Source organism: Schistocerca piceifrons, chromosome 4 (assembly GCF_021461385.2).
Source record: "Schistocerca piceifrons isolate TAMUIC-IGC-003096 chromosome 4, iqSchPice1.1, whole genome shotgun sequence".
NCBI classification, from domain to species: domain Eukaryota; kingdom Metazoa; phylum Arthropoda; class Insecta; order Orthoptera; family Acrididae; genus Schistocerca; species Schistocerca piceifrons.
The window spans coordinates 323986403-324006903 of NC_060141.1; the positions used below are offsets into that span (position 1 = coordinate 323986403).

Genomic DNA, 20501 nt, shown 5'->3' on the forward strand with positions numbered 1-20501 from the left:
TGATGAAACACTGGCCGATATGTGCCTAGTGTATAGGTTCACTGCATGCAAAGGAAGAGTGGTACAGCGACGCTATGGTAGGCTCTTCCTGTAGCAAAGCCAACCACATCACAACCAGAAAACTTTTATGTCCACTGACTCTGGCCGCGGGAGCCTATGCAATTACACATCACAGAACTTTCGCATCTGTAAATACTGTGCGAACGAGAAACTGGAGCCTTGCGTTTTAGAACGGGAGTCTGGGTGAGGCTGGTGTCCGGGTATTTCGTAGAAGCAAAGGAAATTGTGGTAACACGCAAAATAAATCATAATTACTGTGTATCGGTCCCTCATGTCAAAATGCTCAGAAAATATCCCTGAAAGACGTCCAAATCTCCGTAATGTTGCTATTTTTCTTCTCTACAGCTTAACACCGGTAGATTTCCATTCATTGTTGCTGATATACTGCTAAAAGTAGTATTCCAGTGTCGAACAGAACCTGAAGTACGCCAGATGTCTGATAACGCATCCTTACAACAGAATCCACGTCGACAGTAAAGAACTTATAAAACATGGAGAAAGTAGGCTGCGGTGCTGATGTCAGAGTTACTTATTGACGGTGTGCGAGTCGAGGTGAGGCGAGAGGCGACTCACGTCGTGGAGGAGCGCGGCCACGTACGTGTCGTTGGAGAGGCCGGGCATCGTCAGCAGGTGCGCGCGCAGGGCTGCCAACTTGGCGAGCGCCGCCTCGCGGCTGGTCGCGTCCAGCCAGGGCAGTAGCCGCACCCGCGCCTCCAGCGCAGACTTCAGTCGCTCCAGCAGTTGGCGCGCCTGTGGGCAGGCACACTCGCTCGTCACGTTCCGTCCGTTACGGAGAATGTCATGACAGAGAAACAACTGCTATTGATACACTGCTGCCTACTAAAAGCCGCGCAAAGTAGCCGCGTGGTCTCAGGCGTCTTGCCACGGTTCGCGCGGCTGCCCCCGTCGGAGGTTCGAGTCCTCCCTCGGGCATGGGTGTGTGTGTTGTCCTTAGCCTAAGTAAGATAAAGTTAGCTTAAGTAGTGTGTAAGCCTAGGGACCGATGACCTCAGCAGTTTGGTCCCATAGGAGCTTACCATCACCACCACCACCACCACCACCACCACCACCACCACGCCTATTAAAACTACGACATCAGACAGGGGAGCAATTAACTACATTTAACTTTATTGTGCGTGTGCAGTATAGTAGGCTCAATTAACGATTAAATTTATAGGTGATTTGACTGGGTACAAAAAACGAAATATAGTACCCAAAGGTACCACAAGAAAGCTCTAATCCCAATGGGCATCGAGTGAAGGTTAGCTTTGATGACACATAGAGGCACGTGTTAGCATATTTTGTGAAATTATGTGAGAAAGCCTTTTCTAATACACATAATTTTATAATACACAAAGTTTTAAAATTTATTGAAAAGTCATATTTTGGCCCAACAGCTGTATGTAACTTTATTAAAATTATCATTTCTGGTCAAATAACAGACCATTCTCATGCCTAAAAATGGCATTAATTACAGAAAAAGTGGTCATTTGTATCTATATCAAAGATGTACATTAACTGGATCAAAATTATAGAATACAAGGAAGTATCCGACTTATACATTAGGCAATTAGGCATAGCACAATACCACTCTGAGTTTGATATTTAGAGTACTAGAAAATTGGCAGATATCGACGAAATTACGGAGTTTGAAACTTATGTAGATAGGAAACTTCATCGCGAGTTTGTTTCTTTCAGCGTGGTATACGAGGATGTTTCGGAACATTAATTGAAATTTCTACGAAATAATTTGGGCGAGAGGATAAGGAATTTGAGCTGACCAGATATATGGAAGCAAAATTTGCGAAGTAATAAGGGAGATCTAAATGTCGTAGGGGTCAGTGACGTCAAATGGACAGAAAACTAGGATTTCTAGTAAGATGATTATAGGCTAATATCAACAACAGCAAAAAAATGGTATAACGGGAGTATGATTCGTTATGAATAGGAAGTTAGGGCAGAGAGTGTGTTACTGTGAACAGTTTAGTGATAGGGTTGTTCTTATCCAAATCGTCAGCAAACCAACAGCGACAACGATAGTTCATGTACACATGCCTACGTCGCAAGGTGAAGCTAAAGAGGTAGAGAAGGTATACGAGAATACTGAAAGAGTAATACAGTACGTAAACCGAGATGGAAAGCTAATAGTCATGGGGAACTGGAATGCAGTTGAAGGGAAAGGAATAGAAGAAAAGGTTACAGGAGACTATGAGCTAGAGACAAAGAATCAAAGAGGAGAAACACTAAATGAGTTCTGTAATAAATTTAAGCTAGTAATAGCGAATAATATGTTCAAGAATCACAAGAGGAGGAGGTATACTTGGAAATATTTCAGTTAGATTACATCATTGTCAGGCAGGGATTCCGAAATCAGATACTGGATTTTAAGGCTTACCCAGGAGCAGATACAGACTCAGATCACAATTTGATATTGATAAAGAATAGGCTGAAGTTTAAGAGGTTAGTCAGGAAGAATCACTAAGCAAACATGTAGGACACGGAAGTACTAAGGGATTACGAGATATTCTTGAAGTTCTCTAAAGCTGTAGACACAGTAATTAAGAATAGCCCAGTAGGCAGTACAGTTGAAGAGGAACGGCCACGTCTAAAAAGGGTAATCACAGAAGTTGGAAAGTAAAACATAGTTACAAAGAAGGTAACTCCGAAAAAGCCATGGGTGGCAGAAGAAACACTTCAGTTGATCGAAGAAAGAAGGAAGTGCATAAATGTTCAGGGAAATCTACGAACACAGAAATACAAGCCGCTGACGAATGAAATAAATAGAAACTGCAGGGAAGCTAAGACGAAATGGCTGCATGACAAATGTCAAGAAATTGAAAAATAAATGATTGTCGGAAGGATTGGCTCAGTTCAAAAAGTGGAAACAACCTTCTGTGAAATGAGAGGCAGGAGTGGTAACAATAAGAGTGCAATGGGAGTTCCACTGTTAAATCCAGGGGAGAGAGCGCATAGGTGATAAGAGTACATCGAAGGCTTCTATGAGGGGAAGACTTTTCTGATGTGATAGAAGAAGAAACAGTACTTCATTCAAAATCAGAATTTAAGAGAGCTTTCGGGGACTTAAAATGAAATAAGAGAGAAGGGATAGACAACATTCCATCCGGATTTCTGTAATCAGTGGGGACGTGGCAACAAAACGACTATTCACGTTGGTGTGTAGAATGTGGAGTCTGGCGACATACCACCTGACTTTCGGAAAAATATAGTCCACACATTTCCAAAGACTGCAGATGTCGATAGTGCGAGAATTGTCGCTCAATCAGCTTAACAGTTCATCCACCCAAATTGCTTACAAGAATAATATACAGAAGAATGGAAAAAAATTGAGGATGTATTAGATGATGATCAGTTTGGCTTAAGAGAAGGTAAAGGAACCAGAGAGGCAATTCTAACGTTGCGGTTGATATGGAAACAAGGCTCATGAAAAATCAAGACGCGTTCACAGGATTTGTCGACCTGAAAAAAACGTTAGAGAATGTCAAATGATGCAAGATGTTCGAAATTCTGAGAAAAATAGGGGTAAGCTTCAGGGAGAGACGGGTATTATACAATGTGTACAATAGCCCGGAGGGAATAAGAAGAGCGGACGACCAAGAACGAAATGCTCCGTTTAAAAAGGGAGTAAGAAGCAACGATGGAATTAAAAGAAAAGTTTAGGAGTAAAATTAAAATTCAAGGCGAAAGTATATCAATGATACTATTCGCTGATGACATTGTTGTCCTGAGTGAAAGTGGAGAAGAATTACACTATCTGCTGAATGGAATCAACACACTAATGAGTACAAAATATGGATTGAGAGTAAATCGAAGAAAGACGAATGTAATGAGAAGCAGCAGAAACGAGAACAACGAGAAACTGAACATCAGGTTTGATGGTCACGTAGTCGATGAAGTTTAGAAATTCTACTACCTAGGCATCAAAATAAATACTGGCGGACGGACAAGGAGGACATCAAAATCAAACTAGCACTATCAAAAAGGGCATTCCTGGCTAAGACAAGTCTACTAATATCAAACATAGGCCTTAATTTGAGGAAGAAACTTCTTAGAATATATGTTTGGAGCACAACATTGCATGTTAGTGAAATATGGACTGTGGGAAAACCGGAACAGAAGAAAATCGAAGCATTTGTAATGTGCTGTGGACGAATGTAGAAAATTAGGTGGACTGATAAGGTGAGGTATGAGGAGAGGACAGGAATAGGTGGAAAACACTTACAAGAAGAAGGGACAGGATGACAGGACATCAGATGAGGCATCAGGGAATAACTTCCATGGTACTAGAGGGAACTGTAGAGGGTAAAAACAGTAGAGGAAGACAGAGATCGGAATACATCCAGCAAATAATTGAAGACGTAAGTTGCAAGTTCTATTCTGGGATGAAGACGTTGGCACACGAGAGGAATTAGTGGCACACCGCATCAAACCAGTCAGAAGGCTCATGACTCAGAAGGGGGGAGGGGGGAGGGATATATTCCTATCCTGGTAAGCCTGATTGGAGGCACTTCAGCTACGCTCGGAGGTCGCTCAGAGTTTGATTGCAAGAACTGTCAGCTAGAGCCATAACCTGTGGATGGTTGTCCCAGTTGGCTCGGACTGTAGTTAGGTAGACAGATGCCTGATCTCATCCATTGCACAGCCCGCTGCACAGTTCCTGCCTGCCGACTCCAGCTGACAGCCAGTATATCGACACACCAACTATATAGCGGCCGCTATGAAACTCCCTGATGCACTTACATAAAAGTGTGCCTGTCTACATATACACCCCGTTTGTCTCAGAATAATAAGTGAAACTCTGAAGAGCAGTCTTGTGGTTTTCACTAACGTAATATTTATACTGCTTACTTCCTTTTTCGGTTGCATTGTGCAATGGTTGTGTCACAATAAGTTTTATAAAAAGTACCTGTAATAAATCTAGCTGTGGTCCAAATAGACGGGTTTTATACAAACAAAATTATTTATATTCCATTAAGTTGTTATTAAATGCAAATGCATTAATTAAATCCATTTTATTTTGTAATTAACAAATACAGTTAATATTAATTAGCTTCCCAACATGTCACATAATTAAAATGAATTTTTTCTTATTCCAGTAACCGTCAAAATATTTCATTTCTCCAATTAAGGTCCATCTGTGTGTGAATATTCTATATATAATGTGAAAGAGATTCAATGACCAAGGTTTTAACACTGATATATCCCTGTATTTTGCACATCAAAACATCATCTGGGGAAGAGAATCTTTTTCTTCACAATGGCATGTGTCTGAGAGTAACGTCTGGAATCTTTTAAGATATTGAGGATCGAGAGTGTACAACTTGAGACGAAAACCACTACCGATTACTCAGTGCTCACTTGAATTTCTCCATGTAACCGACGGTTCCGGACGCATCAACGCCGCCACGAGGAGAAGTGGTTCAAATGGCTCTGAGCACTATGGGACTTAACTTCTGAGGTCATCAGTCCCCTAGAACTCAGAACTATTTAAACCTAACCAACCTAAGGAAATCACACACATCCATGCCCGAGGCAGGATTCGAACCTGCTACCGTAGCGGTCGCGCGGTTCTTGACTCTAGCGCCTAGAACCGCTCGGCCACACCGGCCGGTAGGAGAAGTGGCACCTGGTGCAAACTTCATATTGAGGTCGAATAAAATTCTGTGTCTGTTAAATGACGATCAGTCTGGTTTTAGGACAGATTAGGGCATCCGTCAGAAAATCTTGATTTTACACTTAATCATAGAAATAAGACTTAGGAAAACTTAAGACATTTTCATGGGCTTTGTCGTTCTAAAAAAAGCGATCGTTAAAGGAAAACGGTGCAAGACGTTTATAATCCTCTAATAAATATACATAAATTTTGGGGGAAGGAGGGACATAAACACCACATCGGAAATCGAAGTGAGAAAAATGAGAATTGGCGAACAAGAGAAAAGTGTTTGGAGGGACTCTCTGTCTTCGAAGAAACAATGACGGAAATAAAATAAATGATCAGGTATGGGATTGAAGTAGAGGCTGAAAAGATATCAAGAATAATGTTTTCTGATAATATTGCTACCCCCGTTGAAGTGGCGAAGATGTACGGGAGATGTTAAAGGAAATCACTTGTCCATTGAGCTAAGATTATAATTGATAGTAAGTGAAAGGAAGACGAAACTAATGAGAAGTGGCAAAAATCAGATTAGTAGTAAAGTTGACACAAAAGGTACCCTGGAAGAAAAATAAAGTGCAACAGATGAAGCAAGGAAAATATAAGAAGCAGATTATGTCAGGCAATGAAGCATTCCTCTCCAAAAATAAGTCTACTAGTATACAAAAAGACGCCTTATCTTGAAAAAGAAATTTCTGCGAATGTACATCTGGAAACAAGCATTGTACGGAAGTATAATAAGAAGAATGGGAAAGCCGGAACAGAAGAAAATCAAAACATTTGGGATGTAGAGTTAGAGTGATGGTGAAACTTCAGTGAGGGCTTTCTGCCCGGAATCGGCGAGGAAACGCCCGACAGGATAATGGAGCATGTTTTAAGACATTACAGAGTAACTTCCATGGTACTAAGAGCCTCAAGAGGGCAAACATTTTAGGGTAGCACAGAGAAGGGACTATATCTTAAACTAAATGAGTACGTTGTATTTAAGTGCCGTTTAGAGATGAAGAAGTTGGTACTGACTAGAAATCTAAACGGTTTACGTAACAATGTGCTGTGGGGTTCTTCCATTTGTCATGCCGGTCAGATTTAAATTTTCCGTGATGACTCAAGATCACTCAATGTGGATGCTGTGAATGTGCCTATGGAAAGCAGGTGGCCTAATTCCTTTCCACTGTTGTGAAATTTGTGCTGTGTTGTTGACCGGCAGTAAGAGTTAAGTGTCTGTGGAACCCATCTGTACCTGCCATTCATGCTACTTCAGGGCTCAGGAAATGTTCGTTGAAATGGCGCAGGTAGAGACGCTAATCTAGTTTCTGACAGTATTCAGCAGGTGGTTGAGTAGCTGGCACACATACCGACTGGTACATCAAGGTGGCCGACGGGTTTTTGGGGAGCCGCGCGGGATTAGCCGAGAGGTCAGGGGCGCTGCAGTCATGGACTGAGTCGCTGGTCCCGGCGGAGGTTCGAGTCCTCCCTCGGGCATGGGTGTGCGTGTTTGTCCTTAGGATGATTTAGGTTACGTAGTGTGTAAGCTTAGGGACTGATGACCCCATAAGATTTCACACACATTTGAATAGCCGGCCGAAGTGGCCGAGCGGTTCTAGGCGCTTCAGTCTGGAACCGCGCGACCGCTACGGTCACAGGTTGGAATCCTGCCTCGGGCATGGATGTGTGTGACGTCCTTAGGTTAGTTAGGTTTAAGTATTCTAAGTTGTAGGGGACTGATGACCTCCGATGTTAAGTCCCACAGTGCTCCGAGCCATTTTTTGAACATTTGAACATTTGCTTTTGGGGAGCTGGTTCAAAATAGCTCTAAGCACTATGGGATTTAACATCTGAGGTCATCAGTCCCCTAGATTTAGAACTTCTTAAACCTAACTAACCTAAGGACATCAAACACGCCCATGTCCGAGGCAGGATTCGAACCTGCGACCGTAGCAGCAGCGTGGTTCTAGGCTGAAGTGTCTAGAACCGCTCGGTCACACAGGCCGGCGGGGAGCTGATGCAGGTAAAAACTCTGATCTGGTGCCTGAGCGTATCCAGCGTTTGGGGAACTGCCACAATTGGAGCTTGAGAATTTCCAGCAGGTGCTAAAGGAACTGGCGCCGCTAGAGGCGCAGACCTGATGTGGAAGGTGCCCATCAGGTGTTTGAGAAACGGGTCGCATATATGCTAGCCCATTGTTTGAGGTTGTCCAGAAGGTGTCTGGGAAACTGGTGCGGGCAGAGACAATAACTTGGTGCTTTAAGCGTCCAGAAAGTATTTGGGGAACTGACGAAGGCAGAGGCACTCACCAGGTACCTGAAAAAGAAGGTGTATGGTGAAACGGCGCTGCTAGAGACTGTAATCTGGTTCTCGAGGGTATCGGGCAAATTTTTGGGAAAGTGGCGCATGTGAGACATTGACCTGGTGCTTGAGTGTGTAGCAGTTATCTTGGAGACTGGTGCAAAGTAAAGATTCTGACCTTATGGTTGACGGTGTCCAGAAGAAGTTCAGCGAACTGGCACAAGATAGAGACAATGACCTGATGGTTTGCGAAGTCTAGCTGGTGTTCAGAGGAGTGGTACAGGTAGAGACACTGATATGCTGCTTGAGGACTTGAAGATGTCGAGCAGACAGTTGAGTAACTTGTGCTGGTGGACAGAGCGACGTGATGCTTCAAGGTAAACAGCAGGTTTCTGAGAACACACTGACCTGATTCTTGATGGTGTCGAGCAGCTGCCTGGGGTACTGGCGCAGGTAGAGCGCGGCCACCTCCTGGCTGAAGAGCGCCACGCAGAGGCGGGCGCAGCGCGCCGCGTCGCCGGCCACCGCCTCCAGCTGGTGCAGAGAGTCCCGCCCCAGCAGACCCAGCAGCGCGTTGTGCACCGTCCTGCGGGCAGCCCAACTCTCAGGCTGCTTCCCATAAATTATTAGCAAACCACAAACACGCACTGCCTCGTAAAACACAAAACGTTAGTCGGCAAGGAAATTTAGTATCACTCACTTCAGATTCAGCATTTACGAAACAGATGGGTCTAATTAAAAATGATCTAAAAACAAGTGCCAAAAGCTTTTTGCTTGGCAATAGATTTCAATTACTCAATCATTCCCAGACGAAAATATCTACGGTGAGTGGACAGCATTGGCAGTATCGATGAAGTATTACCTTTTATTGTTTGTCAGTCAAACACGTACGAGATGTTTACGCAGCTGATTTAGTAGAATGTATGACTTCGTTGATGCTGTCAACGCTACCAGTTCACTGTGGAGATTATGGTCTGAGACAGGCTGTACAGGGCGAACCTAACACCGATTAAATTTCGGAGGAAGTTCGGCGACATTTTCTGTCAGTTTAGGTGTAATGGACAAGGGGTCACCCTGGCTCATTAACGAAAAGTAATGCTATTGTAATTTATTCGTCTTGTCACCCTAAGTATCATTGTTTCTGTGGAAATGCCTTCAGCGTAAAAACACTGTAAAACAGTAATAACTGAAATTTACTGCAACATGTCCACTCGACAATTTAACGATGTGCGTTAGTTGCAACAGTTAGACGTTAAACGTGGCCGTTGAAATGGGACGCGTACAGCTTGGGCACACGTCGCAAATTTTCCACCCTCTCACCCTGTGTCCTCTACAGCTGTGTTCATTAAGCAGAATATGTCACATAGTTGTAAGTCCATTGGCAACACTTTCTTGACTGCAATGAAGATCGCTACAATTTTAAAACTCTGCTGGGCTATGGGCAAAGAATAATTACGTATTTTTTAGATATGGCTTAACATTTTTGTTAATTATCTTTGTTTAATGTGAACCACACTTTATAACAACCACTGTGAAAATAATGGAACACAGCTGAAATGGAATGAAACATACTCTCGCCCTATGTACGTCTTTCTCCATGTACATTCATCCTCAGACTGACACTACCATTACGTCAGGTCGTTCTGGAGTCTGTTCTCGAATACCAGCTGACCAGAAGCCAGGAGAGGGAATACTTTACTATAAGAGAATGCTCTAGACAACCAATCGGAGACGAGCATATATATTTCTCAGTCTTGTCATATAATCGACCACGCACCGAGCGTGTAGTCAAGACGCAGTACATGTCACCCACATGCATAACGTTATAATTTCCGTATACTGCGTCGCTTGGCTGGAATAACTGTCTCCCATAAAACTAACGACATGTCTCTAACGACATGTCTCTAACGACATGTCTCTAACTACATGTCTCTAACGACATGTCTGAAAATTGTTAGAGCTCAGCACAGAGTCAATTAGCCATAAATATAACAGTGCAACACAAAACATAGACTAATGCAACGATCTTTAGATTGGGGTTTTCCTTCGCTGCGGGATCATCTCATCATAAAGTCATTTTCCAGCTCTTCTATTGATTTCACTGAACACCTACACAATCGGCTATCTCATCATAAGTAGAATCAGTAGAGCTGTCCATACCGCAGTTTTCAACTGTTAACACGCAACTAACACTGCCATAAAAACAAAGACGAGATAGAAACCACAGTACTGAACGCGACTGACAGTGAAGAGTAAGTTCGCCGTGGGGGAAAAAAAAGTGGTGTCGATAGGGGCCGGGATGCGAAGTCGAAGTTTTGCTAGTGCGGCGCCAATCTTCCAACTTACTAGTTACAATAATGCGCGAGAGACTTTCCAGTTTCCTGCTTCGTGTCGACAGCGCGCGACCGATAGTACAATGTAATGTACGCAGTATTCGCTAAACGACTCTCGTCATTTAGTGATGACAAGCTAATCAAAGAATAAGAGGTTTTTCTAGAGTTACGACCCTCCTTCGCTTAGTTCACTATCAAAACTTTCGTGTATTTGGTGACCAACTTGCCAGTTACGAAGTTTCAAGAAAGTGCAGAATCTAGAGATATTCTACATCCACTCATGTATCGCTCCAATAGGAACCGTGGAGATAAGATTAGACTAATTACAGCGGGCGCAGAGACATTTAAGCAGTCATTATTCCCATGCTCCATACACGATTGGAGTGGCAGAAAACCCTGACCTGCTAAGTAACCTCTGCCATGTACTTCAACAGTGTCTTGCACAATATTTATTTAGAGGTACATTAGATGAAACAACTGCGTAACACATCAATAAAATGATAATTTGCGTATGAATTATTTAATTTCACGGTCTACCGATTTATGATTTGTGATAGCGCCGTAAATACTGGTTTTCCTCGCATAACTTTTCCATTCCTTTCAGCATTATCTATACATCATTTGATTTTACGTACACATTACAATGTCATCCTACATAGTTTTCCTACTGCCACTGTAGAGAGCGTTCGTAATGGGTGTCCCTGTATCTGTAGATGATTTGAGGATCATTATTTTTAGGGATAGTCTGGTGGTTAGTTTGATAATTTCGCAGAAACCAGAAGCTACAATGATATATTGTCACTGTGTGTGTGTGTGTGTGTGTGTGTGTGTGTGTGTGTCTGTGTGTGTGTTTAGCTCGACGCTAAACATATAGAGGTAACATATTGCACGATACTGTACGTCGGTGAGGAAAGGATTGCCTTCAGTGTACAACAAAGATTGAAGATATGTGCCTGATCTGTTGAAAACCAAATGGTTCAGCACATCAAGTGCCGCACTCCACTTCTTAGACTGAGTCTCACAAAGCGTGTCTGGGATGCCCTCAGTAGAAACACAGACGGAGCAGTGGTCGCCTGTATGCTATTTTTGCGCTGATAGCATATTTCCAAGAAGAATGACATATTCTTTTTACTAACAAAATTACACTTTTGAAAAAACGACATTCTCTCTATGGACAAAGTGATTCAAATGGTTCAAATGGTTCAGAGCACTATGGGACTTAACTGCTGAGGTTATCAGTCCCCAAGAACTTAGAACTACTTAAACCTAACTAACCTAAGGACATCACACACATCCATGCCCGAGTCAGGATTCGAACCTGCGGCCGTAGCGGTCGCGCGGTTCCAGACTGTAGCGCCTGGAACCGCTCGGCCACCCCGGCCGGCGGACAAAGTGATTAATGAGCTTTTATTTCTTTAGAGACAATGACAAAAGACGACTTGTGTTGTACGACAGTAAAAGTCATGAACGCTTTGTTCCCTCTGTCTAAAAGAAATACAGAGAAGTATGTAGTATCACACGTTGTATTTGCCACATTGCTGATCGATGCAGGCTTACGCAGCACTACATCAATTTTTAAGTGTCAGACATGTTCTACGAACAAGAATGCCCTGTTTGTAAATATATTTCTTTTGTATCTCACTTGTACACGTAACTTGATGAATTAGAGATGTTTTCCTGACGTATCTTTGATTCATAAATTTAGTTTATGAAACTATTCTTCTGTCATACTATTTGTTGAGCTGAGTTATTTGTTGGCCGCTTTGATGCGAAAAATCCTTGATCTCCAGTTGTCCGTTACGTTCGGTCATCAGCGTATAGTATGTTGTGTGTGTCGTGTTTGCAAGTATAACGCCCATTGTTTCCTGATACTCCTGGACCATACTATTCACCCGTAAGGGTTCAGCTATGTAAACGTTAGAACACTGCCATGTGTACAGTAACAGATATCGAACAATTTAAGAATAAATAGTAATCCAATAATCATTTTGTCCCAACGCGTAACAATTCTATCTACACTTACGTCTACATCGTTACTTACAAACCATCGTTAGGTGCATGGCAGATGGTATGTCCCAATGTATCAGATTCTTCCTGTTTCATTCACATATAGGGCTCGGTAAGAATGATTGTTTGAATGCCTCTGTGCGTGCAGTTGTTATTCCAATCTTATCCTCACGATCCCTATGTGAGCGATAAGCAGGGGGTTGTAGTATATTCCTAGAGCAATCATTTAAAGCTGGTTCTTGAAACTTAGTTAATAGACTTTCTCAGGACAGTTTACGTCTATCTTCGAGAGACTTCAATTTCATTTCCTTCAGTACCTCTGTGGCACTCTGTCACGGATTAAACAAAACTGTGACCATTCTTGCAGCCCATCTCTGTATACGTTCAATTTCCGCTGTTAATCCTATCTGGTGCTGGTCCCATACACTTCAGCAATATTCTGGAACTTTTCTGTGCCACTGCTCATTTACAACAAACACTACTGGAAACGAATCAGTTTCCGTTGAAGAATAGACAACCGTACACCGATATCGAAAAAGAAAGGGAGCAATTAAGTGAGTTTCCAGTAACAAATACAGTGAGTCAAATTTCAATAGATACAGAGCACAAGCTAAGATTGTGAAGCACAAGTAACAAAATTGGACATAGTCTTGCAAGGCCATCTCGGAATTCGGCTTGAACGATTTAGGGAAACAGCAGATAGTACAATCTGGATCACTAGCGACTGATTTTAACCACAATCCGGCCAAGGACGCGTACAGTGACTAATTGCTGCGACATCTTGCTCTGTCATATCAAAACAGAAAGCAAACCTGATCAGTTTCTGAGAATTTCTCTTTCTAGCTTTATCTTACCCTGTAGAGCAATGACTTCATTGTATGTTCATTAAATCAGGTCTCTGGAGGTCAAAGTCATTAGTTTTTAGAGTTCCATACATCAATTGCTAAGAACTAAATCCACATAGAATCAGTTTGTTCTCCATCTCTTTGTCTATCTGACTGTTAAGATCCCGTTTCCTCAGGGACGGGTAGAGGTATCAAATTCAGATTTATGTGAAATACTTAGGTCTACGACCTCTTGGTGGTGTAAATAATTTAAGCCTCTGAATCAATTCAATCAAAGGTACGGCCATACATAACATATATTTTGATGCTCGCAAACTCACTCATTAAAAAGTAGAAATGAACTCTCTAGCCGGCCGCTGTGGCCGAGCGGTTCTACGCGCTTCAGTCAGGAACCGCGCCACCGCTACGGTCGCAGGTTCGAATCCTGCCTGGGGCATGGATGTGTGTGATGTCCTTAGGTTAGTTAGGTTTAAGTAGTTCTAAGTTCTAGGGGACTGATGACCTCAGATGTTAATTCCCATAGTGCTCAGAGCCATTTGCACCATTTGAACTGTCTACATACGTGTCGGTCCTTGTGGTCTAACGGTAGTTCCGCTTGCGAAGCCGTACGGGTAGGACGTTGTTTACTTCCGCTCCTCACAGCGCTAAAAGTATTGGAAGTTTAATATTTATTTGAGATTTTGTTCTTTGTGCTTTGTGTTTTGTGTCCGTTTAAGTGTGCTCTTGGTAGCAGCGTTGTCCGTTTCTTTTGTTTCCATGGCGTCCAGCTATACTGCACGTAGAGGTACAGTGGGTTTTCTTTTGCTAAGTCAACCCGTCGTGTGTAGCCCTGTTCTCTGGATATCCACGATTGGTTTGACTTCAGATGAAGTACACACAGCGTATGTTGACACCAAAATTTATATTTCCTTTGTTAAATTTGTGATTCCCTTGTAAGTGGAAAAATTAGTGCTTAAACATTGTCCCCAGGTTTCTTTCCGTCACAGAGATGACTCAATAAGTCCTCCTTCCGATAGCTGACACTGAATGCAGAAGTTTCGTGTGTTCAGCCTATCTCCAGAGATAGATAATGTTTACCTTAAAGACGTTTTTCTGAAGTATGATGAGGTTAAAAATATTGGCCTTGAATGATGGTCCAGCCAACACAAACTTCGAAGTTACAGCGGCTTTCGTTCCGTAGAAATATCCCGTCTCATTTTGAAGTATGTTATTACCATATAAACGTTACATATAGTGGCCAGGATAGGATTTGCTTTTGTGTAACGAGACCGGTCATTATCGTACCAATTGTCCGAGAAGGGTTTCTGTTTTGCGATCTTTTCTTGAACAGCGGCGTAAGTTAACAGTGGCGGAACTTGTCCCCAGTGGAACTGAGTCAGGGGCTGGACAGTCAACGGAAGGATTTGAATTTCGCTGCAGCTAATTTTCTGCCGTTACGACCGAAGGGCTGCTGTGCGAAGGTTGAGGATACTGCTGACGTCTTTCGCTTGGTCCTACCCCTGATCCCCTGAACCTCGTGCATCTGTTGATTCTCTCGATGGTAGGGATGGAGTCAGGACTATTGAGCCGAGAGATGAGTTGGACTTTCCTGGTATTCCTTAGACTTCTGCGGCTATTTCCTCTGAACCTCTTCAGAGGTGGGGACACTTGATGTAGACTCGCTCGCGCCTGTTCCGTTCACTCCTCCACCTGTTGGACCACAGCACCTCGCTCGTCTTCCCTGTCTGTATAGAACGGCACGTCATAAGAGCAGAGGAATAAATGCGACGCCTCGGTGGCTTCGTAGATTCTGTTGTTGGTCGACTCGTTATCAACGTAGCAAAGGACAGTTCCAGAACTGAAATGTATTTCTCGGATTCGGATAAGGAAGGAGCTAAGAGATTATCAGGCGACTGTCTTCAGTGGCTTCAGTATTCAACAATACGGTGAAATCCATGCAGTATGTTTTTGCATCACACATCACTCGCTCAGAAAAATTACACCGTATTTAAGTTAGATATTTTAATCACTCTTGTTTGTAATTATAATACTATGTTAGGTGAGAACGAGAGCATTTATGTGTTTCGTCCAGTCGCCTAAGAAGCGTGCGGTAGTGCTGGAGTTTTGCTGCATATTATTTCAATCTCTTTGAAAATTAAATGACATTCTCAGCTATAATGCTTCCCTTCATGTCTATTTTTACGTCTGAACTGCAAGTGCTCACATCATTACAAGTTAGTTATGGACCAGCTTCTAGGCCAGTGCTGTCCAAATTAAGTGCGCCGGTAAAGCTGTTGTCCCGCATTATCGTTCAGTTTATCTGCGTGTAACACAGCATAAAACGTATCCTTATGAAGATACTTCGCTGCACTGGGAGCAGCTTGTCTTCCGCTCCACATGAAACGAAATCCAATGAGATTCAAGCAAACGCGGAAGAATACGTGGTGTAATGTTTACATCAGATTGTTCGCCCCTGGTAGCTAAGTGACGCCGGCACGGTAGCTCAGCGTGTTCGGTCAGTGGGTTACGTGCCCTCTGTAATTAAAAAAAAACTGAGTTAATCGATCATCAACGAACTTAGATGGATGTCTTACGACGTCCGCCCCGAGCAGACGCAACGAACAAAAGCGAACAAAATGAGATTAAAAAAAAAAAAAAGTGGTCAGCGCGACGGAATGTCATACCTAACGGCCCAGGTTCGATTCCAAGCTGGGTCGGAGATTTTTTTCCGCTCAGGGATTGGGTGTTGTGTTGTCCTTATCATCATCATTTCATCCCCATCGAAACGCAAGTCAACGAAGTAGCGTCAGATCGAAAGACTTGCACCAGTCTAGCGGTCTACCCGACCGGAGGCCCTAGCAATACGGTATTTACGTTTTTACATTCGATTTATTCTTATAATGAACAGCGTATTGTACTCCCGGCGACATTTCCTTGTTCTTAGAGAGGTTGAAGTCGAGCGTAGTTTCACATGATTTGTCTCCCGTGACGCCGTCTTACTGCCTTGATGGCGTGCGTTTTTCCTGTGCAGACGATTCTGATTCAGGGCCGGCAAAGATTGACTCGGATGCGGTAAACGATGCGGCGGCGTAGGATAACTTGCCACACGACCGACGTAAACAACGAATCCAGCATTATCTACATCTACATCATACTCCGCAAGCCACCTGATGGTGTTTGGCGGACGGTACTTTCGATACCACTATCTGATTCCTCCAACTCTGTTCCACTCGCGAATAGTGCGTGGGAAGAATGATTGTCGGTAAGCCTCTGTATTGGCTCTGATTTCTCGAATGTTCTCCTCGTGGTCGATACGCGAGATGTATGTGGGGGAAAGTAATGCGTTGTCTGACTCCTCCTGAAAAGTGCTGTCCCGAAATTTCATAGTAAATCTCTCCGTGATGCATAACGCCTCTCTTGTAACGTCTGTCAGTGGAGTTTTTTTATCATATCAGTAAAGCTCTCTCACCAGCTAAACGATCCCGTGATGAAATGCGCCCCTCTTCGTTGGATCTTCTCTATCTCCTCTATCAGTCCTACTTGATATGGATCCCAGATAGATGAACAACACTCAATAATCGGGCGAACGAGCGCCTTATAAGCCACTTCTTTCGTGGATGAGTTACATTTCTTTAAGATTCTTCCGATCAATCTGAGTCTGGTGTCTGCTTTTCCCACTATCTGTTTTATATGGTCATTCCACTTGAGGTCGCTCTGTATAATTACACCTAGATATTTTACGGCACACGTTGTCTCCAGCTGTATGTCTTCAATAGTGTAGCTGTACAGTAGAGGATTTCTTTTCCTATGTATATGCAATATGTTGTCCTGCTGCAATATATTATCCTGCTGATGCAAAGGAAAGATGGAAGCATAAAGGTTCGGCAGGATGCGGCACTAGCTTCCGTCCCTCAGATTCATCGACGGATGCGGCGATGGACTGTAACGGTCGAAGGGTGGAATAACTTGTTGTTTTATTATATCTGTTGCCGTTTTCACGTGTTCTTATTCTGATTTATAACTCAAGTTTACATCTTCATTACCCTAAAAGTTAATACAATTGAATCAGATTTACGTTTGGCTTCGTTACGTCAGTTTATTTCCGTTTGCTGTGCTGCTGTTTGACTTTTATCGGAAGTTTTATTCACCATTTTGCTCTCCCTTTTTTTTTTTTAGACTGTTTTCGACTTGGCTCCTGAGTGTGCGACTGATACAGCCGTTTCCTTTCGTGAGCGTATTACCACTGCCGTTATTAAAATGCTTGACTCTGTTATGTGGGATAGGCTATCGCCTTTTTGACCCCACCTTGGTTGTTTCACGTGCACCGTTTGCATCGGGTCATACAGTTGCGCTTTCGCGGTTTTACAAACAGGAGGTTGTCTGCCTTTTGCGCAAGAGAGTTTGGTGTCTCATGTTAGATAGCGATTATAATTGTTTTCTACTTCCTAGCGATCAGTCTCCACATTATAATTTTTGCCGTGAATTCGTTCATTCGATGCCTTCGCGTGACGTGTGAGAGCAGAAGTATCCTGCGTTGGTTAGATACACGTGTTTCACCATCACCTCTTGTAAAAATATCGACAAGTTTTACTTGACTGTTGATGAGATAGGATTCTTGCGTTTGACGTTATCTCCACTTTATTTCCGATCATTGCGCTCTGCTGGCTACTGTAGAACTTGAACAGAAACATGAGAAACTGCTTGTGGCACAATGGATGCTGAATGTCTCCCACTCACGGATAGCTCTCTGAGTGACGCGGACGGCGCCGTGCGGAAACGTTGCCTCCGCTCTGCTGTGCGTTATTCTTCGCTGCTGGATGGTGGACAGATTTAGCGAAGCCAAAACTACGTCAGTTCTTACTATCACACTGCGCTACTCTAGAGAGAGACTTTAGGAAAATTTACTATTTTTATCGTTGTGTAAAATGTATGAACGAGGAGGTAACTCCCCTCTAGCGGCTCCAGGACGTTTGTCGAATTAAAACAAAGCTGCTGCAGCTGAAGTGGTATCGGAGTGTTTACATGTCAAATCTAAGCCTCTGTCGCTTCTTGAAAGAGAACTGACATCATTGTATCACCTAATTCACCATAAGTCGCGACGTCGTCGCTCCTTCATTACGTCCCTCAAAGTTTCTGCAGGCCGTCAACAGAATGAGCAAAGTGATATTGTTCGTGCTCCCTTCCAATGCTACACGGAACTACATGCAGTGGATAACAATGTGAGACCCTTTCCCGATTATAGAGCCCTAAGTGAGACGGTCACGGCTGCTCAGAACGTAGAATTATTGGCCGCCTTTCAGGCAGACGTGGTGCTTGCTCTTGTTTCTGCTTCTCCCTCCCGTAAACCATCTGTTTCGGCTGGTCTTCCTAAGGAGTTGTGTGTCCGCTTTTGGCTCCTCTCGGGTGCGACGTTTACGGCGACATTAAACGGGTTTCTGCAGAGGAGAAATGTGCCTGCATACTTTGAGGTGGGTAAAATAGTATTAATACCGAAACAGTCTGGCCGTGTGACTGTGCATTCTTTCCGTCCTCCCAATTTCCTTAATTCTGATTGCAAAACTGTTGCGATGGCAGTCAATAGCAGGTTATTTTCTTTGCGGGCGAACGTGATTGGGGAGCATCAGAGTTGCCCTCCGCGCCATCGGGAATCCAATAGTGGAGTACCGGCATGAGATTCCCGTTGCTACAATCACTTTTATTTAATGTGCCCTTGCTTTTCTGGATTTTAACGAGGCATTTGACAGTGTTTCTCATAGGTGTTGGAGACAATCGGTTTTACACTTTAGGACTGTCTAGTTATTTCCTACACATGTTTCAGGGCATCGCGGTGAAGATAGTTGTTAATAGTCAGCTGACACTGACGACTGCGATTAGTCGGTGCGTGCCACAGAACAGTCCACTTTCAATGCCGATCCTTTCTGGTGCGACCCTTGCGGTTCGGCCGCATGCAGACGCTGTGTAGGTTCTTCTCCGCCGTAGTGGGGAGGAGCTTCCCTTGTTAAAGCCGGATTTAGATGATTATTGTCGAGTCTCTGGTGCACCGCTGAATGAGCAAAAAAGTAAAATGCTCACATTTCGGGGCGTCTATGATGTTGTTTTGCGGGCTAATGCTGTAGACAGGCATACGTCTTCGGGGCTCATTGTCGATCGTTGCTCTCTTAAAATGGCGACATTTAACTCGAAAACTGTAACTGACAAGCCGGCCGCTGTGGCTGAGCGGTTCTAGGCGCTTCAGTCCGTAACCGCACTGCTCCTACGGTCGCAGGTTCGAATCCTGCCTCGGGCGTGGATGTGTGTGATGTCCTTAGTTAGGGGACTGATAACCCATAGTGCTTAGAGCCATTTGAACCATTTTGTAACTGACAAGATTCAGGGGGCCATACTGGAACACGAGAACCGTCGAGTTATAATTCTTCAAAAAATTCGAATTTTGCATACATACGTTTTTTGTAAGGCATTTTACATTGCCCAATTGTGTGTGTGTGTGTGTGTGTGTGTGTGTGTGTGTGTGTGTGTATGTGTGTGTGTGTGTGTGTGTGTGAAAGGACCAAACTGCTGAGGTTATCGGTCTCTAGACTTACACACTACTTAAACTAACCTATTCTAAGAACACACACAGCCATGCCCGAGGGAAGACTCGAACCTCCGGCGGGAGGAGCCACGCAATCCGTGATACGGTGCCTCTAACCGCACGGCCACTCCGTGCGGCATTTCCCCAATTGTTCACGCTCACTGTCTGCGAGCGTTTTTAACATTGTACATTTATATTGTGCTATACTATAACGACCAAACCACGTATCTTAGTAGGTTTAGGCCTCTCTGATATGAAGGCCACAGCAACTGTTTTATACATTCGGCATATGCTCTCGATTATTACTCAGCACTCATATACTTCCACAGCTCGGCTCTTCACATTCGTGCATCCACCGAGTCTTGCTCGGCCTGTTAATGTTTGTCGCCTTAATTTTAAACTTCACCACGTTAGAGAATTTTACCTTGCCGTGAGCTACTAGGGTGCCGATGTACTGTAGAGGCCGGTACCTACGACCCGATATTCGCTCGCTGTCGCGTGGCATTAGCCGAGCGGTCTAAGGCGCTGCAGTCATGGGCTGTGCGGCTGGTCCCGGTGGAGGTTCGAGTCCTCCCTCGGGCATGGGTGTGTGTGTTTGTCCTTAGAATAATTTAGGTAAAGCAGTGTGTAAGCTTAGGTACTGATGACCTTAGCAGTTAAGTCCAATAAGATTTCACACACATTTAAACATTTGAACATATTCACTCGCTCGCTGGGAAGGGGTGGTCTGTCCCATTCCCATAAAACTA

At 43.7% G+C, this 20501-nt stretch overlaps 1 protein-coding gene across 1 annotated transcript in view; it reads right to left on the bottom strand.

Moving 5' to 3' along the window:
- Nucleotides 1-20501, bottom strand: part of LOC124795819 (neprilysin-1-like) — a 307752-nt gene that overhangs the window by 40731 nt on the left and 246520 nt on the right. The window contains exons 9-10 of the mRNA XM_047259900.1: nt 8426-8603; nt 634-810 (exon numbers count right to left, since the gene is read on the bottom strand). Of these exons, the coding sequence (XP_047115856.1) occupies nt 634-810; nt 8426-8603 (355 nt within the window). The remainder of the gene's footprint in view (nt 1-633; nt 811-8425; nt 8604-20501) is intronic.